General features: G+C 58.2%; 1 protein-coding gene across 2 annotated transcripts; it reads left to right on the forward strand.

The window, feature by feature from the left end:
- Nucleotides 1–3,436: 3,436 nt before the first annotated feature.
- Nucleotides 3,437–10,758, forward strand: LOC115299268 (cytochrome c oxidase assembly protein COX19). Of its 2 annotated transcripts, none has more exons than XM_029948632.1 (4): nt 3,437–3,884; nt 4,333–4,432; nt 4,966–5,077; nt 5,203–5,476. In XM_029948632.1, the coding sequence occupies exons 1-4, from the start codon at nt 3,861–3,863 to the stop codon at nt 5,330–5,332; spliced, it is 366 nt and encodes a 121-aa protein (XP_029804492.1). In that variant the 5' UTR covers nt 3,437–3,860; the 3' UTR covers nt 5,333–5,476. The 2 variants fall into 2 exon arrangements, with proteins under 2 accessions (XP_029804492.1, XP_029804493.1); XM_029948633.1 differs by lacking the exon at nt 5,203–5,476 and adding an exon at nt 10,051–10,758 and having other exon boundaries at nt 3,457–3,884.
- The last annotated feature ends 13,310 nt before the right edge of the window (nt 10,759–24,068 follow it).

The following is a 24,068-nucleotide window of genomic DNA, read 5'->3' on the forward strand; positions in this document are numbered from 1 at the left end:
GGAGGTCTCACCTGCAGACCCGCCCCTTTGTGCACGTGTGGCAACCGGGACATGGCTTCCATGCCCCCCCTCCCCCACTGCATGCTTTCTCCTAAAGCAGCGTTTGTTGGGATGCTTATCCGTTTAAATAGTGGACACGCACCCCAGGGAGTCCCGCCAGCAGAGTCACGGGCCGCCGAGCCCCCCTTCACATCCTTCCGGAGACACTTGGCCCGGTCATCACGTGCCTTTCTTGGTTATTTATTAATGTAGCAAACAGCTCCTGTGCAAGCATAAGATTCCATGAGCTGAGATGTGTAGACAGGCAGGAAGCCTTTGCCTTCACCACCTTCCAGACCTCGGACGTTCCTGCCTTCTCCTGCCCGGTCTCCCTCCCTCTGTTCAGCTGCTTTTTATTTGAGGGGACAACATGGCAGGATCAGACAGCAGCCTCCTCCTCTGCACCTCTTAGCACGTCTCCTCTCTGTGGTTCTATCTCTGGGTCAGAAACATCCTGGGTGCCTATTTCTTTGTGCTCAGCTGCATGGGATGCTGTAAAATCAGTTCCTAGAACGGGATCCCTGAGCCGAGGGGCTGCTCCTCATCACAGTCTGGCAGACAGACCTCCCCGCCGTCCTACCCACTGACCCACACCCCTGTGGGTGGCGTCGGGAGGGGCCCCAGCCTCCCGGCCTGCTTCCCAGGGGCCCACAGGTCTCCTCCCAGGCTGCTCTGATGCCTAGGTGGGGTGGGGGTTTCTGGGCTCCACTCTGCCCCTCTCGTACCTGCCCAGGCCTCCTGTGAAGGCCAGCTCACCGATTTTCTCTGCACAAAGAACAACTTTCAAGTTCCACATTCCTGAGCTTCGAGGCCCTGCCCACACCTCCTGGGCTCCAGAAAGAACCCTCCAACCACCTACGGGGACCTGCCTCCATGTCTCATAGCATCCGAACCTGACCGTTCTGTGCCAGCCAAGACTGTACAGGCAAACAAGAACAAAACCAAAACCAAAAAACACCCCAGACTGTCTGGAGCAGTGTCTTGGGTGGAATGGCCTCTCCTGAAATTCATGTCTCAATTTTCTGGTGGTTAAGCCCCCAGTTTTTGGTGCTTTGTTAAGTGGCCCCAGGACTCCTATAAGGAGTAGGCGGGAATCAGGCAAATGAGTGACACTGTGTCCCTTCATAGAGTCTCGAAGTCACCATCCAGCCAGTCTACCTGAGTGTTGTTCCGCTGTATTTGGCCTCCTGTTTGTTACTGACCCAGCGCAGGTGCCCTCCAGCTGGGCGTTCACACGGAGAAAGCAGAAAAGCTGCCAGTGACTGGCTTTCCTGTAAAACACAGCTCATTTCTGGCTGGCCGAAAACCTCGTCCCGGAGGCGATGGTTTAGGGCCCTGGGAGATTCTAACCTGCTCCAGGCCTAGCTTCACGGTCAGCTTTGGCACCCTTTCCCTTCCACCGACTGCATGCGGGTATATTAGGGTCGTGGCGCCCCTCTTGTAAACCAGCTTTGCCATCTGGCCAGACTCCTCCGTCCATGCATTAAATGAGACTCTGGCACATGGGCAGTTCATATTTCCACTGGAACGATGTTTCAGCCTTCTGAAAAGTATACTTTGGGAGCAGAATTTATTGAAGTGGAAAGACCAGTGATACCCAGTTTCAGGGAAGGTTCGATCCAGGGGCTGTTCGTAGAGTGTGACTTTGCCCTCCTCGCCATCGAGAGCCGGCTCCGGCCCTTGCGTGTCTGGCTGGGGGCTTTTGACCATGATAGAGGCAGTGTTCCCAACCCCAGGAGTGCACCGTCTTAAAGGCGGGGGGAGGGTCTCAGTCTGAGGTTGAGTAACCCCAGCCGATGCCACGTGGGCCTTCTCCACCAAGGCCAGCCCAAAGGTCAAGTTCTTGCGCAAAGCTAATGATTGCTGTTTGACACCTCTGAGTTTGGGCTGTTTGTTACACAGAGGTAGATAGCTCACACACAGGCTGCGGGACCTTGAACAAGGAATTTAACATGCCTGTGTGTCTCTGTGTGTGAGATGAGGTAAGAACACTGCCTAACTGGGATCATCCTTCAAATACTAACTGAGGGGTGCCTCGGGGGCTCAGTCGGTTAAGCCTCTGACTTAAGTTCATGTGGTCCATGAGTTTGAGCCCCGTGTCAGGCTCTGTGCTGACAGCTCAGAGCCTGGAGCCTGCTTCAGATTCTGTGTCTCCCACTCACACTCTGTCTCTGTCTCTCAAAAGTAAATAAGCATTAAAAAGAATTTTTTTTTTAACAAATACCACTAACTGAACACCCACCGTGGGCCAGGCACCGTTGCAGGAACCGCATGTGCCTTCCCTCCCAGCCAGATAGCTCTTATAGAGCAAGAATCATTTGCCAAGTACAGACATGTCACTTAAAAGCTGGCTGTCACCTCTAGGTCACCAGGCCTCCAGTGCTTCATTGGTCCCTCGGGGCCGCTGGACAGAGGCTGCAGGCAACCTTGGGGGGCTGGGCTGTCCTTTTTACTGCTAGGCAGTGTGATCTAGTCAAGTGGAAAAGTGCTAATTGCTGGGTAATAAAAGTGTCTTTTGTTCACTACCCTGGAAACATATTAATGAATAACCCAGAGTGAGGCCCCTGGTTCTAGTCGCAGTAAAGGGTCTTTTATGTGACAAGATCAAGGTGCAGTTTTCCTTTTGTAGTTTTTAGTGCGTCCAGACCACTGGGCTGATCAGGGTCCCAGCAACTGGACTGAGCTTTCCCTGTGGACCCCCAACCGGCCCTACCAACGACAGCAGGCCCTGCTCCCTGCTGGCGCTGCACACACAGCTGAACGCTGCGTCAGACACAGAGAGCCCGCGCTGTGCCCTGCAGAGGCGCCGGTGTGCTGGGGACCCAGCCTGCAGGGAGCTGTGGACACCTCAGGGCAGGACTTAAGGAGGGGCTGTGAGGCCTTGGTGGCCCAGCACTCCTCGGCAGGGCCCTTCAGTGGCTGGAATCTGCTCCTTCTCCTGGCATTAGACCTAGGCGTGGTGCAGGATCACGTCTGGAGCCCCAGGAGGGGGGTGGTCAGCTGGTGAGTGCTGTGTCGTGAGGACCCAATGTGCTTATCTCCAAGGCCTGGCATGTGGTTGGCACATTGGGTCCTCACAGTATAGAGGATGCATGGATGAAGATTGGAGCTCACGGGAGAATCACAGAGCGCAGGTGTGCTGGTGTGGAGGGCAGTGACCCATTTCCTCCATTCAGATGAAATTCAGATGCCAAAGTGGAGAAGTGGGTGGCTGCCCAGGCCACGGGGCTGGGAGGAGCATCTGCCGGGGAGAGCTGGGGTCTCCACTGAGCCCTTTCACTGTTGTTATTGTAGCCATAGCAACAATAAGATGTGGTTGCCAGAGCTGACCTGTTTATGATGCACTTTTATTCAGTTCTAAGTGGAACTGACCACCCCTCCCCCGCCATTTCATATGTAGGGAGTCCTAGCCCCGGTACCTTAGGAGGTGACCTGTTTGGTAAACAGGGTCATTGCAGATGTAATTAGTTACAGTTAACTCATGAGAGTGGACCCTAACCCATTCTGACCGGTGTCCTTACAAGAGGAGGGCGTCTGAACATAGACACACAGGGGGACACCATGGGAGGGGGATGCCAAGGCCCAACGCCCCAGGAGCCCTGAAGACTGCTGCAAACCACCTGCAGCTGGGAGCGGGGGCAGCCTGGAGCCGGTGTCCCCAGAAGCATCAGGAGGAGCCAGCCCCGCCACACCTCCGTGTGGGACATCTGACCTCGAGAACCGAGAGCGATCACGTTTCGTGGCTGAAGCTGCCCAGGGTGTGGTATTTGTGGGGGCCCTAACTCCTTTCTCACCAGGTGAAGCCCTGCAGACACCTGGGGATGCACCGCCATCTGCACAGCCGGGTGAGTGCACTCGCCCCCGGGCTTCTTTCGGACTGAAGCTGTGTGTCTGGGTAAAGCCCAGCCTCTCTGGACTTCCGTTTCCTCATAAGGATATAACGCCGGCCTCAGCCCCTGGGTTGCTGTGAGGGTCAGACCCGCAAGGACCAGGCAGAGCAGCTTGGATCAGGGTCTTCTGGAGCCCCTCGGGGTGGGGGCGGGGCCTGTAGCGCGGGGCGGGGCCTGATGGGGGAAGGGCGGGGTCGGGGCAGCTCAGGCGGGGCCTGTGTGGAAAGACGGACCTGGTCTCTGCGGCGGAGAGGGGCCCGTTCAATAATGGGTGCGGCCTACGAGGCGGGGACAGGACCCTGCAGCGTGGGAGGGGGCGGGGCTTGCCGCCCGTGGCCGCTCGGCGCTCGACTTGCTCGGCGCACGACCAGCCGCCCTGCGTTCGGCGCGCGTTCTATTCCAGGGCACCGGTGCCGCCATCATGTCAACGGCCATGAATTTTGGGTCTAAGAGCTTCCAGCCGCGGCCCCCGGACAAAGGCAGCTTCCCGCTGGATCACTTTGGTGAGCCGGGTCTGGGGTCGTGAGTCTCCTCTGGTGGCGCCGTGCGGCCCCGTGGGCGCTGGCGTCCGCACGCGGTGCAGGTGGGGAAACTGAGGCTCCTCGCGGCCACCGCATCATCCCCGAGGGAGGGAACGAGACAGGGCGGGCCTTCGGGACCAGGGGCGACAGTGTGCGGAGGACGCCCCGAGGGAGCGCGTTGGAGCGGCTCCAGGGAGCCAGCTGTCCGGGGACCCGCGCCCGGCCCCGCACAGTGGCGGCCGCCAGTCTGGATTTGGGGTGAGCCTCACACAGAGTCAAGGCTTCGACAGTGGGTCCTCAGATTCCCTCTCACCCAGCGCTTTCTCCCGCGGCGTCCCAGACACTGGGGGCAGCGGCGGTGAGGCCGTCCCACCGTGGAGCTCGCGGAAGCCTCGTCCTTTCCAGCGTCGGGGTGCAGGAGGCTCATTCTGGAAGGACTGCCACCCGCGCGCGTGCGGTCTGCCCACGTCGTGTGCTCACTTGAAAAAGAGATGCTGTTTCTCTTTTCGTTCCAGGCGAATGTAAAAGCTTTAAGGAGAAGTTCATGAAGTGTCTCCGCGACAACAGATTCGAAAATGCCTTGTGCAGAAATGAGTCGAAGGACTACTTAGAATGCCGAATGCAGAGGCAAGTGCCTGCTGGCCATCACGACTTCTTGAACCTTCCAGGACTCCCGTGGAGACCTTGTTTTTCTCCAAGAGGTCATTGCAGCGGGCCTCATTCCGCCCCCCGGTTGTGCCTTTGTCTTGCAGAAGGGTAGAATGGCTCACCCCTGGAGCGGAGGCTGGACTACTGGCCCTGAAGGCTTCACAGTCCTGGGAACCGTACCTTGAGCGAGCCCGTCTCAGGGATTGCATTCCTCCGAGTGTGTTCTCCCCATAGTTGGGAGCTGCTGACCTGTCATTAAGGTTTCAGAGCTGTACATCACGGAAGTGCTGACGGAGTGAAAAGATTTGCAGGGTGTGGGCACATAGTTTCTTCCTCACACATTCCCAGACCATAAAAATACTGTTTTTTTCCACATAAGCTCGGCAGTGCTTGAAACGTGACGGGGGAGACAATAGGCCATCTCAGAAATGATGAAAGATGGAGGATTGGCTCTGTCCTGACCAGGATTTACCAGCACTCACTTTTAAGTGAAACAGAAATGTTTCTGACTGTGATTCGTTGAGATTTTACTTAAGAACTATTCTAATCCCTAATGGGGAAAAGCATGCAGGGTATAATCACGTGGTGGGGGTAGGAACTTTTTTCTGCTTTTTGAGCCCTTCATTAGCTCAGCCAGGAATCCAGTCTTCACGAGGCTTTGTCTGAAGATGGGATCACATAAACCACGCCAGTCAGAGCCCCGTTGCTGTTTTCCCATAACAAACTCTGACATTTCCCTCCGGGCACAATTATTTGTGGTTTTTCAGGCCCAGAGGTGCATTGAGGGCTGGGACCTTGGGGTGGACCCTTTTGGGAGTGTGGCCCTCGAGTGAGGCCCTAGGCCTGCTCTTGCCATCTTGTTCTAGCACATTGCTGGCATCCATGTGTTTAATATTCAGTTTTGTGAAAAAGTCGGAGTGTGAGTGGGGGAGGGGCAGAGAGAGAAGGAGACACAGAACCCAAAACAGGTTCCAGGCTCGGAGCTGTCAGCACAGAGCCCGTCACGGGGCTCGAACTCACAAACTGAGATCATGACCTGAGCCGAAGTCGGACACAACCAACTGAGCCCCCCAGGCGCCTTTAGATCACTGTCCTTTAAAGAGATACACGGTTCAAAAACAAAGTGAACTTCTCTTGGTGCTGCCACCTTTGTGGAGAGCTCAGAGGGCTCTGACTACGTGTGACGGTGTGAGCAGGTCAGTGACCGCTGGGCCTGGCACACGCGGGCAGCCACTCCTGCTAGAGTTGTGCCAGAGAGGTTGCCCATCTGGGCCCCCAGAGAGGCTCCTGCCTTGTCTGGCTAAGGACGACAGAAGGGTTCTCCCCATTTGACCCTGGAAGTGGGCTGCCTGCTCTCCACTCAGCCATACCGTGCTCAGCATAGCTTCTGAAGACTGGCCTGCCCTGAGGTCAGTGGGGACGGGGCTGGGGGGTCAGTTGGCCTCTCCGTGGGTTCCGTTATTTCAAGTGGCTTCTCTGCTTGGTCTGGTGACGTTAAGATCAACGTAGGGGGTACGGACAGGTGTGTTTTTGACTTGGCCGGTGATTCTGGCTGTAGACTTTTGGGTGGTTTTCAAGTCCATGACCATCCAGATTCAGTATTGAACTTTTGCATATTTTTTTCTCTCCCCCCTTTTCATAAACCTTTTTTATTCCGTTTTCCTTTTGTGCTGAAATCCCAGACGTTATTTACCCCATGTATGTTCATATGCATCTTTTATTTTTAATGTTGTTTATTTTTAAAAGGGAAGGTGGAGGGGCGGAGAGAGGGGACAGAGGATCTGAAGCAGGCTGTGTGCTCCGAGCCCAATGTGGGGCTTGAACTCCTGAACTGTGTGATGATGACCTGAGCCAAAGTTGGACACTCAACCGACTGAGCCACGAGATGCCCCTCCCCCCAAGCATCTTTTTAAAAAACTGGACTATGGTGGGTTTTTAGAGTTGCCTCTTGAGGGCTCAGGCCGCCTTAGCCCGGCAGGAAGTGTGTATGTGGTTTGGATGTGGGTCACACTCTCAGCGGGAGAATTGTTAAATCAGGGAAGACTGTTGGCAAGGAAACACCAAATGGTTCCTGTCCCATGGGCTGCATGCCCGGGGATGCAGGCCAGGCTCCTGGCTCCCCTGGAGGAGGCCCAGCGCACAGTCCTTGGAGAGCCTCGGGCCCTAAAGATCTGCGCTGCCCCTTTCTGAAGGGGAGGCATCAGAGCTTGATGACAGTTGTGTTGTTGGGTTTTGTGTCCTCGCGTGGAGCCGGGCCTCGTGAAGACTCACGCCTGTAGAAAGGGCCTCTCGCTCCGTGTCTTGTTTATCTCGTAGCGTTTTCCTCCTTGCTCCCTGCTGGCCCTGCCTAACATACAGGTCCTTCCCATCGGGCCTGCCTGGAGCAGCACCGCTCGCTCCCCGTGCTCCCAGCGCCGCTCGCCCACTCCTTCGTGTCCTGGGGTGCCGCCAGCACACTGGCGTTTGGCAGCGAGACGTCTGACAAGGGTCCTGCAGGCTGTGCTCCTGTGGACACCGCAGGCGGAACCGCTTCCTTTCCAGCTTCTAGAGGCGCCCGAGTCGCTCGGCCGGTGAAGCTGTGTCTCTGGCGCGTCATTCTCCTGTCCTGACTGGAGCCGGCACAGGCACTCTGATGAAGGGGTCCTGTGATGTGGCACAGTCCGCCCAGGGACCCGAGGCCCGATCCCCCTCTGCCTAAGGTGCCCGTCGCGGGCCCCAGTGATGGGGGCATCTTCTGGGGGCCATTCTGCTGACTGCTGTGTGGTCCAAGGTCCATGTTAAGGACTGTTGGCCAAGATGTGGTGAAGATTGATCTTTGTTTTCCTCACTTGGATTTAAGGAGCGTCATGTGAGTCCCACTGGCATAGACTTCAGGCTGCCACCAGCTTAACTTGTAGTGACTCTGGGTCGCAATTCTGGGGACATTTCCCTGAGGGAGAAGTGACACCTCGGGTTCAGTGGCCTGGATTTGCTGCCAGCTCACGGGCCGTGGCCATGCTGGAGCAGGGGAGCGTGTGGGACACTGACGGCGGCCGTGACGGGGACAGGCCTGCACCCCGGAGCTGTCTGCCAGGCTGTGTGCACTGGCCTCTGGGGCCTCCTGTTGGCTTGTCACCGGCCAGCACGGCGACATCACAGGTGGTGGCTCCCGCTGGCAGCGTCTGCCTGACGTGGGCCCTTGAACTGCCGCTCGGCCCCAGATATTTGCTGTTGTTCATGGGGGCCTTGTTGCCTTGTCCCCCACCCCCCTCCCGTTTCCCAGTCCCCACCCCTTTCAGACACGAGGGCTTCCCGGTCTCCGGAGCTCGCTGACCATGTGTGTGGGTCTGAGTGCGTGCTGGTGGCCCGTCCTGGGCCAGGTGCCTCTTGCCCCGTGAGCCAGTGGCTGTCTAAGGGCAGTGTGCCCGCTCCATGGCTGCCCGCATTCCTCACAGAGCGCGTGTGGCGGCGGCGGCCGAGAGTCCCGGACGAAGGCCCGGCTGGTGCAGCTCTACCTGGGAGGCGCTGTGCGGGCAGCGAGACCGCCTCTCGGGCCCGGCTGGTTGGTCCGCCTCTTCTGGGGACACAGAGAACACTGTCGGTCTGGTCTACAAGTGGACTTCCCACCTTTTAGCGGGGTCCAGCTTTTCGTAAGGGACATTGCCCAGCACACCCAGGTGCAGGGACGTTGTCCCCGCAGCATGGCACCTCCCCCCACCCCGTCCCTGCGGCCTGTGCCCTCAAGTGCACGTGCTCTGAACACACAGTTCATTGTCAGTGGGGTGGCCTGGACAGCCCTTGTGACACTTGGGTGGAGGTCCTCTGCGGGGTGTTGTGTTTCTACAGAAGGTGGGCCATCCAACCAGGTGACTCGCACTGTCCCTTGGTTCCCAGCATGCTCACTGGACCCTAGCTGCCTGTGCTGGCCTGCCGAGCCTGTGGGGAGTGTGTGAGCTCAGTGCTGTGTGGGGGGACATGGCGTCAAGTGATGGGTGTCCCCTTTGCTGCCAAGCCAGGTGGTTTCTGCAGGGGCGTGGGGCTCCCACCAGCAAGCAGGGTGGGCAGATGGCCTCTGAGGGTTGGTCTTATCCCCCCCAACACTGCCGCCCTAAATAAGACAGAATGAAAACCAGGCCCTCTTTCCCTGGAGTGTGGGTGGTGAGGGGCCAGATGGAGGAGGCTCGAGCCCAGCAGGGGCTCCATGTGGGACTTAGTGGACACAGGGTGGGGGGTGCTGGCACACACCGAGGCACAGAGAGGGAGCAGGACAGGTCACAGCTACTGGCCAGCCACAGGGCGCAGGGCCTGGGACGGCAGTGAGAGGAGATGGAGCCGGGGCACCACGTGTCTGAGTGTTCTGGGTCACAGGTAGTGCTGACAGTGTAGTGACACGTGAATGGGGTGGGTCCACTTTACGCGCAGCCTGTTTGACGCGTGCGGGTCGGTGTTGTAAGCGTATTCCTTCCCTATGGTTTTCTTACCGGCATCTTTCTCGGTCTGGCTCACCTGTTTATAAGACCGAGGCCGTGAGACAGCGCAAGGTGCTCGTCACCGCCAGGGCGTCTGGGCAGCGGCGGGCTGCTAGGCCTCACGTTTGGGGGAGTCGCCGGTTTGGAATGGATTTTTGGCTGTGCAGGTGGTTGGTGCCCCTAGCCCATGCCTTGATTAGGGGTCCCTTTACCAAGTAGTCTGTCCTGTTCCCACCTGGCCTGCCCGTGTGCTCGGGGCTTCCTGCCCCGGAGCCCAGGTTGAGGTTGGAGCCCTTGGGGGGGTGACATGTCTGCTCTGGACTGGCACCTGGTGGGCTTCGCACGCTGTCCTGCCAGTGGCTGTCCCTCCGGAGTCCAGAGAGGCCCTGGGGGGGCCGGGAGGAGAAAGGGGCCTGGCTTCAGCGGTGCCACTGCCTCAGGTGGGTGGGATGGGAGTGAATGCGCAGGGCCGTGCAGACCGTGCTCTCTGTTTTCTTCACTCAGGCAGCTGATGGCACAGGAGCCCCTGGAAAAACTGGGATTTGGAGATTTGCTCCATGGAAAACCAGAGGCAGAAACTAATTCTTGATGGGAAGAGGCCTGTCCACCGGCTGCTGGGTCATCCAGGTTGGAGCGTGTCCGGTGACCTAGTCACCTGATGATTTACGGCTAGTTGCTATGACTTCTTCTAGAACACCCTCTTTGATGGAAGCGTCTCCTCTTCATGTTTCCCAGGTTATTTTGAGAAATGATTGTTCCCTTTAGGTCTCATTTCCCCTCAGGGGTGGTAGGTTTTATCTTTACACTGGGAGAGTTCTTAGGGAGACCTGGGGCGGGTGGGAGGGGAGAGAGCCGAGGCACGCCCGCTGCGCAAGGGGCACACCAGGCTCTGTGACAAGGGGACCCGGCTCCGGGACACCGTCTGTAGCTTTGCAGAACTGATGCACTGAATGCTTGCAGCTCCAGCCCGTCACATAGACACTGTCAGAAAACTTTCCTGACAAAAGGGTTTCCTTTTGTGCTCTTATGTGCCCATTTCTTTCTTTTTTTTTTTAAACAAAATACAGAATATAAACTTGGAAATGAGAGATTGTTGGCATTTGATGTATTTGACTCACTTTTTTCTGGTAATGCCTGAAACACCAGGATATTTCCATCAGAGGCTCATTTTCTGACCTGTGTGGGTCTACATTAAAGCATTTGATTTCAGTGGCTCATGTATTGTAACTCTAGAAAACAGGACGTCAGGACCCTGTGGTTGGGCTTGCACACATGATCGTCCAGTGTCAGAACACGCACATGCACACACACTCCACGGGCTCCTGGGGCCCGAGCACACGCCAGGGCAGCGGTGCTGTGGTGCCCGGCTCGCTGGCCAGGCCCACGGCAGCAGCGCTCAGCACTCACCAGAACTGCCCGCCACCAGTTAGCCCTCACACGTACCCAGGTGCTGAGCCAGGACCAGGGCGGTTCCAATACGTGGCCGGGGTTCAGAGCCACAAACCGGGAGCCGAGCGCGTGGCGGTCAGGGCCCGACAGCCAGGTGGCTTTTGTCCCCGTGTAGCTAATGGACGATGGGGGTCGGGGAATGCTGGGCATGTGCCCACTCAGATGGTGACCCTGGCAGGGGCAAGCCAGCCATGACCCGGGCCCAGGCTCCCGGAAGTCACCACCACCCACTCCTTGGCCGTGGCTGGTGGAGGCATCTCCGCATCTAGTCCTCTGCTGTAAGGTCCCTGTTTCTCGTCATTCGGTGGCAGGTCCCTCTTAGAGCCTCCCTGAAGTGGGTCCCTCCCACTGTTGAGTCCTTGTGCACAGGGCCCATGTGACTGGCTGAGCGCCCCCGGTGTCCCACCGCGGTTGGCATTGAACATCGTTGTGTGCCGCTCTGCTTGTGCTGTCGGGTCTTATGTCCGTGTCTAGTTGATGAAGTGTGTCGTCTATCACCGAGCCAGGCCGAGCCACGAAACTGGTTAGTGTTTGCTAACGGCCCGGGGTTATTTGTCATACAGGACACCGATGCCACCCAGATGCCCACGTGGGTGAGCCTGCGGTGAACAGAGGCCCGTCCTGGCCGTGCAGAAGTGAGCCTGACGTGGGGGACTCGGGCACAAAGGCCGCCTCCCAGAGCATCTTTAGTGACGTTAATGAGAAAGACACGGGACCCTGGAGGCGTCTGTGCGTTTGTGCAAACACGAAATTGAGGGAGAGACCAGATGCTAAGAGGGGCAGCAGTGGGGGGTGTGGCTCAGAGTCCAGGTGTCCTCCTGTCGTTGGTGTGAGGAAATGGAGCCTCGGTGGTGGCCCTGCCAGCTGGCAGCGAGTTCAGAGCGCGCACAGCAGGGCCCAGGACACAGGCTGTGTGGTCTGGGGGGCAGTTGGCCCGCCCAGCGCTGAACGTGCGCTCCCTGGGGAACAGGGTGGGTGGGCGCACGGGCAGCAGGTGCACCCCTGCCCCCCCACTCCTTGGCCTCCAGCGCCTCTCCTGACAGTAGGAAGCCGGCTCCTGGGGGGACAGCTGACGCCAGGGCCAGAGCCTGAGAGTCCCTGCTGAGCCTGGACCATTCTGTGTCAGCAAGTGAGGGGTTCCTGGGAAAGTGGTGGGGCACCTCCACACCACAGAGCCCCACCTGGGCCAGTGTGAGCAACAAAATACGGTAATGGGTTGTGGTCCCCAGAGTAAATTACTGTCCAGGAGCCCACACTCCTAGACAATTAACGGAGGGGACGGGAGGGGGGCGGTGGGTGGTGCTCAGTCACTTGAGCGTCTGACTCTTGGTTTCAGCTCAAGTCATGACCTCTGGATCATGGGATTGAGCTCCACGTCGGGTCTCGTGCTGACAGCATGGGTTCTGTTGGGATTCTCTTCTTGTTCTCTGCCCTTCCCTGACGCACTCAATATTCAGCCAATTTTAATAATAATTCATGGAATAAACGTGTCAACGAGAGAGGGACAGCTCCTGTGGTGGCGATGGGGACAGCAGTCCCTCCACAGCGGCAAGGGGTGGTCTCTTTAAGCGAGTGGCCGCCACCTGGTGGCCTGCCCATGGCCACTGCCCTGAGAGGAAACAGTGACTACACGCCTCCTGCAGTGCGGACCAGGCAGGAGTGTCGGGTCCTGAGGAGGTGCCTGAGGAGACCACGGCCATGGGGGTCCTAGACCAGGATGGACGGTGGTGGGCCTGAGGTTGGTCACCGGGGCACTTGGATTCCTGTTCTGTGATCGTGTAAGATGCAGTTGGGGGAAGTTGGACATCTACTCTTGTTTTTGCAAATTTTTGGAAGTTCTAGGGGCGCCTGGGTGGCTCAGTCAAGTGACCCACTTTGGCTCAGGTCATGATCTCACAGTTTGTGGGTTGAGCCCTGCCGTCAGTCTCTGTGCTGACAGCTTGGAGCCTGGAGCCTCCTTTGAATTCTGTGTCTCCCTCTCTCTCTGCCCCACTACCACTCACTCTTGTCTCTCTCAAAAATAAGTAAACACTTTTTTAAAAGATTAAAAAATAAAAAATAAAACTATTTCAAGATGAAAGTATCTTGCACCAAATATGTGGAGTTGAACGTTGCGCATGCACGATTGAGTACATTCTCGCTCTGAATGCGTTAGGTGGATTTCGAGGCAGGCAGTGTGGCCTGAGTGGTCTCGGGCCGGGAATGGGGACTGGACAGCCGAGTTCTCTCCAGAGGAGCAGCAGTCGGCATCGCCTCTGACCTCCCAGATCGGAGTCACTAGCCACGTGGCACGCACGGCGCAAATGTCCCGTCCATGCCAGACGTGTGTCCGCTTGGGCAAAGCCACCGGGGCAGTGGTCGTCTGGTGCTCAGAGGTGGCCACAGACAACCTCCAGGACACTTTCCAGGTGTCCTTGCGCAGGAGATGGGAGCACTGGCCACCGAGGTCAGGGCGAGGCCCGCAGCCACCGTCCCCAAAATTGAGCCCCTCCCTGGTCTGCCTCCCTCGGGGTGGGCCCCTGGGGTGGGCGCACCGGATGTGCCCATGGCCTCAGCCACATGGTCGTGTCTGGAAGTGCTCAGGGTGCAGCCCTGGGGTTCCCTCCGCCCGGGGGCCCTGTCCCTCCACCACCAAGAGTAACAGAGACTCTCCCCTGCACAGAGCGTCCTGTGCTCACTTAAATCACCACAGACCCGGCGGCTAAAACAGTCAGGGTGGTGACCTGACAGTCCGCAGGGCAGAAGTGTCGCTGGGCCCATAGGCCGCATTTCTCCCATGCTCTGGCAGCGGGCTGCTTCCTTATCTTCTGGCGCCAGTGGCCTTGTGGGCCCAGGGCCGCCCTCCAAGGTTTGCTTCCCCGCTCCCGCCTTCTCCCGAGTCTGACCCTTCTGCCTCCTTACAAGGACCCTCCTGATGACACTGCTGACCCAGGTAGTCCAGGGCCACCTGCTAGCTCAGCATCCATAACCCAGGCACACCCGGAAAGTCCGATTCACAGGGTCTGGCCGGGACCAGGCATTGGACCAGGTGGGCCTCGGGGCCTCAGGGCAGGCCGGGAAGCTGCTCGTGCAGCTTTCCAAAGGCTGTGGGGCTCTGTCTCCCCTCTAGCGGCCCGTCATGGGTGGAACTTGCTTGGGGCTGTTGAAATCCTGTATTTTTCTGAAATCTTTGTTACTGGATTTGCAGCCGCTTCTCGCTGGTGGCACAGAGAATGGGTGTGTGCTTAATAAACAGGATCAGAAGGTCAGAACCGGTATTTGCATGTATGACAAGACCTCTGTTCCTGTAAAGCATCTCTCAACGTTTCTGCTTTTTACATAGATGCAAGAGGGGTCTGGGATCCCGTGCGGTGAGTGCTCATGACGCACATCCCTGTGGCGGGATCTTCTGGACGTAGGTGGCTTTCCTCCGTGTATTTTTCTTTACGGCTGTATTTTATAACAAGCTTGTATCATTTTTATAGAAACAGTTGTTAGTTTAAAATTCCTTGTGTTTGGTCGTGATTTTATATAACTATAAATTACATATCTGTGGTTGTAATTTATATTGTGCATGAACCCTGGTAACACTGCGCCCATTTTGTGCCGGCACGCAGTTCTGCGAGGCCCTGGGCGCTGGCGGGGCAGGGCTGCTGTCCCCAGGGCTTGCTTGATGGAGTCTCAAGGGGAGGCCTGGTGGTCTGCTCCAGTCTCCCCACAGGAAGCCGGGAACACCGGCCTCCGGCTCCTTTGGTCTGTGCCACCTGCCTCCTCCTGGTCTCAGCCGGGCGCGCGAGTTCAGAGCCCGGCATTCCACCCACCCGGCGTCTGGATTCAGGTTATTTACGGGCGAGAAGACAGAGATTTTATTATTGCAAGAGGCATTGAAGAACCTTCTATTCTTCCACAGAAGTGACTCCTAGTTCTGCAAGGAAAATTACGAATCTCCAGTCTCCTGGAAGAATGGAGCCAAATTCACGCCTGCCTTGTGCCTCCTGGGAAGAAGGGGCCAGGCCTGGCAATCAGTCTGGGCTGTCAGGCCCTCCTGCTGGTGGCCTGGAAGGACGTCATCCACCAGCTTTCCTTAGGGGACACACCATGTGGCTGCACCTGCCACGCGCCCTGGGGCGTCCCCCAGCACCAGGAAGCCCAGGACTGCTATTGTGTGGGGTTCGTTTGCTGCTCAGGAAGGCAGAGCCGAGGCGGCTTCTGGGCTGCTGAGGTGCTAGTGCCGCTTGTTTTTTAATGTTTATTTATTTATTTTGAGAGAGAGAGAGAGAGAGAGAGAGACTGTGAGTGGAGGAGGGGCAGAGAGGGAGAGAATCCCAAGCAGGATCCACACTGTCAACACAGAGCTCAATGTGGGGTTTGAACTCATGAACCAGGAGATCATGACCTGAGCTGAAATCAGGAGTCAGACCCTCAATAGACCGAGCCCCCCAGGCGCACCTGCAGTATTGCTTTAAAACACCCCTCCGCTGGCCTGTGTGGAGGGGCAGATCCCGGGATGTTCAAGATCGAGGTGGGACAGGCCCTTCCTGATGCTGGACCAACGGGACCCAGAGCCGTGAAGGCAGACAGGGCAGGCCCAGCTTGCGTTCACCTCCAGAAAGCTGTGCCGCCGACTTGTTAAGCAGAGCAGCAGATCCGAGGACTCTCGTCCCTTCCCCAGGGAGGTCCTCCAGCATCTTGTTGAGCGGCTCTTTCTTCCTCCAGGAACAGCCTGTCCCCCTGGGCCTACCTGACCACCCCAGTACTGGCCCGGCCCCCTGTGCTTTGTGTCCATGCCCTCTCCTGGGCCTGCGGGCCCCCGGGCAGCACGGGGCGAGGGGCCGTGCAGCCTGGGACTGCAGTCCTCTCCAGGGTCTCCATCAGGTGGGGGCCAGAGGCTGCAGGGAACCCCACAGGCCCCACTGGGCAGGCATGGAGCTCAGCACCCAAGCCAGATGGTTGGGGCCTGGCCAGCCAGCAGGCCTCACACAGGACCCAGTGGCAGCCCTGGGACGGACATGGGCCTAGGTTGGAGCCGGCTTCTGTGCTCCAAGCCGAGGGACTGGCGTGCACCCTCCAGCTGTTATCGATGGTCACCCGCTGGGCTGGGGCCGGGGAGCCGTCCCCTGGCAGAGGGAGTGTGCCTAGCCCTTCTCTGGAGCTGCTCTGTCGTGGCTCAGGCACTCATTAGCTCAAGTCACGTGGACCATTCCCAGGGCCTGGGTCTCTGGCCCCACCCCTCAATCTGTGACCTTTGGGGGCTGCTGAGCTCTGAGGAGGCCCAAGTGCATCCCCGTGGGGAACTCACGCAGAGGTCAGGGGGCAGGAAGAGGGGTGCATGTCTGTGGCCCCCATTGCTAGAGATGCACCTGAAATCCTGGGACCCCAGAGCCTGGCAGTGCTGTCTCAGCCACATCATGTGCAGGACGGGTCGCTCGAGGAGGGGAAGGAAGTAGGACAGGAAGTTCCTTAGAAGGGACACAGGGATCATGAGGCAGGGGATGTGTTGGCAAAGATGATCCCACCACCCTGAGAGGTGTGCTCCGCTGTGACCTGGGGGGCAAGGGAACGGCGGGGGGGGGGGGGCGGCAAAAGCCTCCAGGCCAGCGTTCTGCCTGTCAACTTCCAGTTTGGGACCTCATCAGCTCCCACAATTCCCAGCAGAGGACGGCCCTGTGCCTGCTGGGGGACACCTGGCTGTGGGCCCTGGCGGTGTGGCCAAGCCAAGGCTGGCAGCTCGGGGCTGCAGGTGCAGGGTCCAGGAGGCCCAGAGCCCAGGAGGCTCGGTGGGCGGTGTTGGATGGACAGCAGGTCCGGGATGGGTGTGGGGGCTGGGCGACTGTGTCCCCGATATCAAAAGCCCAGTAATGGGGCAGAGGCAGGGGCCAACCACTAGGGGGAAACCAGCTCTCCCTGCCACTGACCTGCAGGGTCAGCAGCAGCACAGGGACAGAGTGTGGTGGCGTGGCGGCCCCTGCCGGACGGTGGCAGCACCGCAGTGGCTGGAGAGGACCACCAAGGGGGGTCCGCGTGCACATTGCTCCCCATGCTCTGGGAGCTACACACAGGACCAGGGCAGTGCATGCCTGAGGCCCCAGACCTCCTGACCTGACAGCCAGGGTGGGGGCTCGGGCTCAGCGGCCCACCCCCGCCCCATGCCAGCTCCCCCACACAGGGCACGGCGGCTCAGAGCAGGTGCCTGCTGAGGGCTTGGCGCCACGGGAGTCAGTGATGGGTGGCAGGGGGCTCGTTGCACCCACGAACTGTGATCTGAGGGAAGCAGGAGCTCCACTCAGAGGACACCCTGCTGGGGACAAGTGGGTCACTGTGAATGAGGGGGCTGGGAGGAGGGCTCAGGCCAGGCCTCGGGGCTTCTAGCCCCTGGGACCCAGTGCTTGGCTGCAGCTGTCTACCCAGGGCCATGGTCTCCTGAGGACCCTGCTCCTTCAGGCCTGTCCCCTCCCCTCCCCTCCCATCCCCTTTCTCCTCCCTCCTCCCTGCCCCCACCTCTCCCCCTCCTCTTCCTCCCACTGCTATGCCCCTTAACTCTTGCTGGGTTCAGCCTACCCCAAACTTACCTTCAAGGAACAGCATTTTATGGTTTGATTTTTATGCTTCTAGGGGCCACCCCACCTGAGGCCGCTTACTTGCGTGGGCACGGCTGGCACCTGAGCTGGGAGGCCTCTGGTGGCTGGGGTGTCCCTGTCTCTCAGCTCTCTCCACATGGTCTCTGCAGTGCGGTGGCTGGCAGCCAGGCTTTGTACCTGGAAACGCAGGCTCCCAAGGAGAGATGCAGAGACAAAGGCAGAGGGACAGAGAGAGTGCACCAGGCTGAAGCTACAAGAGTCTCTGTGGTGTCTTGGTGTCCTCTGCTGGATGGAGCAGTCACAACCCTCACTGAGATCTGAGGTGACAACATAGATCGCACATCTCAGTGGCGGGTAGGAGTGTCAGTCATGTTACAGAAGACCCTGTAGGAGGGGAGACAGAGATAGACGGAAGGACGGGTAGATGTTGGATGGATGAGTTGCCTAGATGAAGAGGTGATGGGTGACGGATGATGGGTAGATGGATGGTGAATGGATGATAGATAATGGACAGATAGGTAGGTAGGTGGGTGGGTGGATGGATCGGTGGGTGGAAGGATGGATGGATGGATGGATGGATGGATGGATGATGGATGGGTTCATGGATAGATGATGGATGGACTGGTGGATACATAATGGACAGATAGGTGGGTGGGTGGGTGGATGAATAGTGGATGGATGGATGGATGGATGGGAGGGTGGGCAGAGGGACCTCCTCTGGGAATACAAAGCTTCTCTCAGACGCCCTGGCCCACTTCACCTGTCTGAGGCCTGTCCTGATGTGCTGGTTCATGCAGCACTCAGTTCGTGCAGATGCGCTCAGAGGCAGTCAGCTCTATTTGCAGCATGTGGAGCCTGATAAACTGGGAAGTGCTCTCATACCCACCCCGCACTGGGCTTTGTGAAGCTGCAAGGCTTCTTGGCCACCTTGGTCTGCAGGGTGTGGGCGTCTCTTGTGCTCTACTCTGTCCTCAGGCCTGTGGTTTGATCCCGGAGAGAAGCCTTATTATGAGCTGTGTGACCCAGTGCCTCCCCATTCGCCCCAGACTGTGACATCGGCCATGTGTGAGGGTGCTGACCAGGACTCCCTCATTCAGGAGGCTCAGCACAGGGGCCATGACATCAAACATGAGAAATACAGAGCCTCTGAGCTCTTGCTGCAACACAAAGGAAAACACTTGCAATGCGAGAACGCCTGTGAGTAGCAGGCACACAAGTGGAATACGACGTGTATGCTGCTGTGGCTGCTTTATCCCACTGAGCGCCATGTTTTCCAGGCTCATCCAGGTGGTAGTGTGGGTCAGTGCTCCGCAAGTAGTAGTCCACAGTGTGTGTGGGCCGTCCTCCGTCTGATGGACGCTCAGCTTGCTTCCGCCTGCGGCTGTTGTGAATAGTATTGAATTTCTACGTGAATCATGTGGATATGCATGTACAAGTTGTACGTGAATGTGGCTTCATGTCTCTTGGGTCTGTACTTGGACTTGCTGGGCACTTGAGAATTCCCTGATTAACCGCTGGCGGACCTCCCAGACCTCACACAGTGGCTGCAAATTCTCCGGGCCTGGCAGCTGTGGACGAGGGTTTGGGTCCCACACTCTCACCACACTTGTTACTTTCTGTTTCGGAGTTGCAACCATTGTGCATGTGTGCATGTGTGCGTGCATGTGCGCTAGTGTGTGCACCTCTGTGTGCATGTGTGCTTGTGTTCCTGTGTGTGGTGTGTGTGCCTGTGTGTTTCTGCGTGTGTGTGCATGCATGTGTGTATGCCTGTGTGCATGTGCACATGTGTGCATCTGTGTGTGGCGTGTGCATGTGTGTCTCTGCGTGTATGCGCACCTGGGTATATGCCCATGTGCATGTCTGTGTGTGCACATGTGTGTGTTCGCATGCGCATGTTCTTTTGAGTGTGCACATGCTTGCACCTGTGTGTGCGTGCGGGTGCATGTGCACGTGCATGCATGCCTGTGTGCGTGTGAAGGGGAGAGAAGTGGTTGACTCGCACGCTCCTGATGACTGACGGTGCTGAGTGTCTCCGCGTGCGAAGGGTTCATTTGTAGGTCTTAGAGAAACATCTATTCAGATCATCTTCTCGTTGCTTAACTGGGTCACTTGTCTTCTTTATTATTGACTTCTAAAGTGGATTTTGAATTGTCTGCATTGATTTGCATGTGAACTTAAGACCTGCTGCTCCGTGTCATTGCTGGAAGGGGACAGGGTCAGGGAAAGAGAGCAAAGTCCCAGTTTCCCCAGTGTCCTAGTTAGGACCTCACCCTCCTCCCCAAACCTGACGGCTGAAAGTGGCAGACAGCCCCAGAGGACCCCACCCATGGCGCCCACCCCACCTGGGAGGCGCCTCCCATGCATTGGGGGTCGTGCTTTTGCCCAGCCCCAGCCCTTGGGCAGGCTCGGGAGCCTTCCGCACCCACTTCCCTCTCACTGCCAGGTGCCCTTGCTCAATGGGACACCAACAAACCATGTTTCTAAATCCCACCCCCAGTCATCTCTGGGGACGTCCGCCTTCTGATGTGGTATCTGGGCTGTCGCCCTTCCCAGACGGCCATGTGGAAGCACCTGGTGGCTGTGGCTGGCTCCCCTGCCCGTGAGGAGCTGACCCTAGACGGGTTCCACAGGAAGGCATGGCCCCAGGAAGGGCGGCCGGCCAGGGTTGTAGGCGGGAACCTGGAGAAGTGAGAGCGGACAGCATGTGGAAGGAGCGTCCTGGGGCTTCCTTTGGCTTCAAGGGGAAGAAAATGTACCTAGCCTTGGGCCCGGGGCCTCTAGGGTGGTCAGACCCCTACCCGTCTGCTTTTATCTCTCATCAAGTTAGATTGGTCCACATATCCTGGACTGTCCCCGCTGCGGGCGGGCAGGAGGCAGAGAGGGGAGAGGCCGTGGGCAGCAGGGGAGGCACGAGTGCCCGAAGGCCAGCGGCTTCCTGACTGTTGTTACTGTGTTAGTTCTCTCATGAGCTCAGAACTGCAGACGTTCGTGCCCCCCAGCTCTGGAGGGGTCCCCATGGAGGCCAGGCTCCTCCCAGAGCTTCTCCAGGCCACTCCCCCCCCCCCCCCCCCCCCCCCCCCCCCCCCCCCCCCCCCCCCCCCCCCCCCCCCCCCCCCCCCCCCCCCCCCCCCCCCCCCCGACCTCTTGGCCCTTTGTCACACAGAGTTCTCCCTGGGTGCGGGTTTGTGTCCAAATCTCCCTTTTATAAGATCATTGGATGAGGGCCCACCCCTCATTTGCAAAGCCCCCATCCCAGATAAGGCCACATCCACAGTTCACAGGCACAGTGGCTTTGGGGAGGCCATTCATCGTGAAGGGTGAACGCAGGACACTGCAGAGACACTCCCGTAGTCCTGGGTGGGGGCGCTGCCCTCCAGGACCCTTTGTTTAGGGGCCACCGTCCCCACCAGGTGCCACAGTGGGCCTCCTTCTCCCCGCAAACCTCACACCCGCCAGCAGGGCCTCGGCTGGACACCCTGCTCTCAGGGCCCTGCTGCGCCACCCTCCCCTCTACCAGCCTTGGTTTCTCCATCCTGTCTGGACCCCTGCCTTCAGCTTTGGGGTTCCATCTCTGTGGCTGGGCCAGGGGATCTCTGTCCAGCGTCCGCCAACACTCTGCATTCCCGGACCCCCAGGTATCCCAGGGCCTGCTCTCCAGGGAGGGTCTTGATGTCAAGGCCCGAGATTCAGCCCCAGAGCAGTGGTGCCTTCCCAGCCCATCTGATACCTCCTTGCTGCTCGCCAGCCAAGCCAGGGTTCCCTTGGCTTCCAGCTGCCTCAGCGACCGCCTGGTCAGGGCTGGACATGGCAGAAGTGCTGGACAGACGCCACGCAGCATTCCCATGCTGCTAAGCCGCTCGCTGCAGAGGGCTTGACGGGCCCCCATAGGCTATAAAGGGTTCTTGGTGGTCATGCCAGTTTCTGCTTTGGAGGTCTTAGACATGCAGTTGGTAGGATAGAAAGAACTTGGTGCTAAAAAGACAGGAAATGGTTGAGAGGTGATTTCTTCTGTGTTCTCCTCAAAGGAGTGTTAGAATGTGGGTGTCCCAGGCCTATGATCTCAAGGGGGTGTTAGAACGAGGGTGCTCTGGCCCCATCATCTCAAGACTCTGGGTTGGGAGCTAGGAGTTCTGGGATCCATGGACAAAATCCTGACACTGGGAGGGGGTCTCTTATTTCATCTAAGGGATTCTACCTGGGCCATCTGGGAAGGCTTCAAGGAGGAGGTGGCAGTGAGCTGTGCATGTGTGCAGGGAGGGGAGCCTGGCAGGGCTCCTGTCACCAGCCTTTGGAAGGTGGCTTCTCTGTCAGGAGAGGCCACGTGCCAGGCTGCGGGCAGGGCCCATACCCTCAAAGGGGCTCAGGACCAGCCCTGATCCCTGGAATCCTCTGTCCATTTCACTCTTACTTTGGGAGAGCCAGCCCCTGCCAGTGCCGAGACACTTCCCTGTCCGACAGGGGCCTGGGCTCACCGTGGGGCTGTGATGGGTGAGATGCCAGGTCCCCGTGCAGACCACCTGCTGAGAAGCTGTACGTGGGCTCCAGTGTGCCGTGGGGACGTGCAGCAGGCAGGCCCCACCCCTAAGGAGCTCGCTGTCTGCTCAGGGCAGTTGTGTGGCCACAGGCAGGCGGCACTGGGCCGTCCAGGCCCCTGCTGGGGCTCAGAAAATGCTGGAGTAACTGGGCTTCAGGGACCTTCAGCATGGCCTTGCAGACCAGGGATAGCTGGAGGGGCAGGCTGTGCTGTCACACACCCCAGTAGCCTGACCGTAGCCAGTGGGCACCCTGGGGGGGGGGGCGCGCCTTGTTGCTCTCGCTTCCTTTGGGGTCATCCGTCCCCCTGGACTGTGTCACCACCTCCTTGGTGGATCGGGACAGCAGAGGAGGCAGAGGACCTGCCCCCGACAGGGTGAGGCCAGCCGGCAGCTCACGAGGTTCCCTCCTGTGGAAAGTGCTTGCCTGTCCCACCCGTGCTCTTCCTCCGAGGCCCCTCTGTGGCCCCTCCGTCCCTCCACATCTTCTCTTCCCCCAGGTGGAACCATGTCCCCTCTCTGGGCACCTTACCAGGGTGTGTGTCTCTCTTTTCCAGTTGTCTATTTATCCTGGTCCTGACCTGCATTAGCCAAGTGTAGCCTTGGGCCAGTGATTGAATGGCCCCATGCCTCAGTTTCCCCATAAAGTGGGAATTAAATAAGCAAGTATTTTAAAGGGTTTAACCTACTGCCTGGTGCCTGGTAACAGGTCAACAGCTGTAACTCGCTAACATCTTCCTTAAGCAACATTCTCGAGTGTGCTGGGTGGTGGAATCTGACCCTGGCACAGGGGCCCAGACATGAAAATGCCATCTGTCCTTGCTCACAAGGCTCCAGTCTGAAGGGGGAGACAGATGTGTGACAGTTAAGCCACACAGCACCATGGGATGCCTGGCTGGCTGGGCGGGTAGAGCCTGACACTCTTCATCTTGGGGTGATGAGTTCAGGCCCCATGCTGGGTGTAGAGACTACTGGGAAAAAAAAAATAAGTACAGCCCCCAGCCCCCAAAAGGACTAGTGATTTAGAAATGCAAACCAAAGTGGGTTGCCACATTCTGTGGAAAAGACGGACAAGGTTCTGGAATTTCTGGGCCCCCCCTGTGTTGGCCAGGGTGTGGGCAGGCAGGGTCCTGGGAGCAAGCCTGTGCAGCCCTGACAGAGGTCAAGTTCACAGGTTTGCCACTGATCAAAAGGCCTTTCCCCTTGTCCCAGAGGTGAATCCACTTGGAACGTTCGCAAAGGTGCTGGTGGACTCAGGCAGGGGTTTAGCCTGTGACTTTGAACGTTTGCAGACAGCACGTGGCCCCTCAGCCCGCCACCGGCTGGGCACGCAATGGTCCCGCCGAACTTGGAGCAGGATGCAGCCATGGAAAAGGAAGGAAGTGGGTCTGTATGTACAGACTTGGGAGGTAGTAGGAAGGTTCATAAAGTGAAAATAAATCAGCCAACCCCAAACCAAACCAAAACATCAGAAGGAGCAGACACTCCCCTGGTATTCTCACAGACAAGGGACCATTCTGGAAGGATGCTAAGGGATTGTTAACAGTGTTTAGCTCAGAATTTCCTGGGGTAGGGGTGGAGAGAAGGTATGATTTTTCGGTCTGATAGTTTCAATATGCTTGTAGTAGCATGAATCATTGCCTTCATAAGAGGAAAATATGGAAAGAATTTGAAAAAATGCAGAGGCAGGCAGACAAGGGGACACCTTTGTAACCTGTCCCCTCCAACTCTCCCCTCACCTGCTCTCCTGGGTCCCTGGCCTCCTGACACACAGGGACTTTATCCCGTGCACGGTGACCTGCAAGGTGACAGGTGTCCTGTCCTCTCTGCAGGACACCTGCTGACACCGGTGTCCGCCGGCCACCTCCTCCCAGGTGGGCCGCGGAGCCCAGATGGGCGTGGGCTGCAGCGAGACCTCCGGGCTGGTCCCCACGCGCGCCTACTGAGAGCCGGGGCGGGTGCGGAAGGAGGCCGCCCGCCCGCC

This window comes from Suricata suricatta, chromosome 8 (genome assembly GCF_006229205.1).
Source record: "Suricata suricatta isolate VVHF042 chromosome 8, meerkat_22Aug2017_6uvM2_HiC, whole genome shotgun sequence".
In the NCBI taxonomy this organism is placed as follows: Eukaryota; Metazoa; Chordata; class Mammalia; order Carnivora; family Herpestidae; genus Suricata; species Suricata suricatta.

Excerpts from the sequence above, each read along its gene's own strand:
- LOC115299268 (XM_029948632.1), top strand. The coding sequence starts at position 3,861 with ATGCACCGCCATCTGCACAGCCGG. Across the intron at positions 3,885-4,332 it reads ACCGCCATCTGCACAGCCGG|GGCACCGGTGCCGCCATCAT; the intron begins GTGAGTGCACTC and ends GTTCTATTCCAG. Across the intron at positions 4,433-4,965 it reads CTTCCCGCTGGATCACTTTG|GCGAATGTAAAAGCTTTAAG; the intron begins GTGAGCCGGGTC and ends TTTTCGTTCCAG.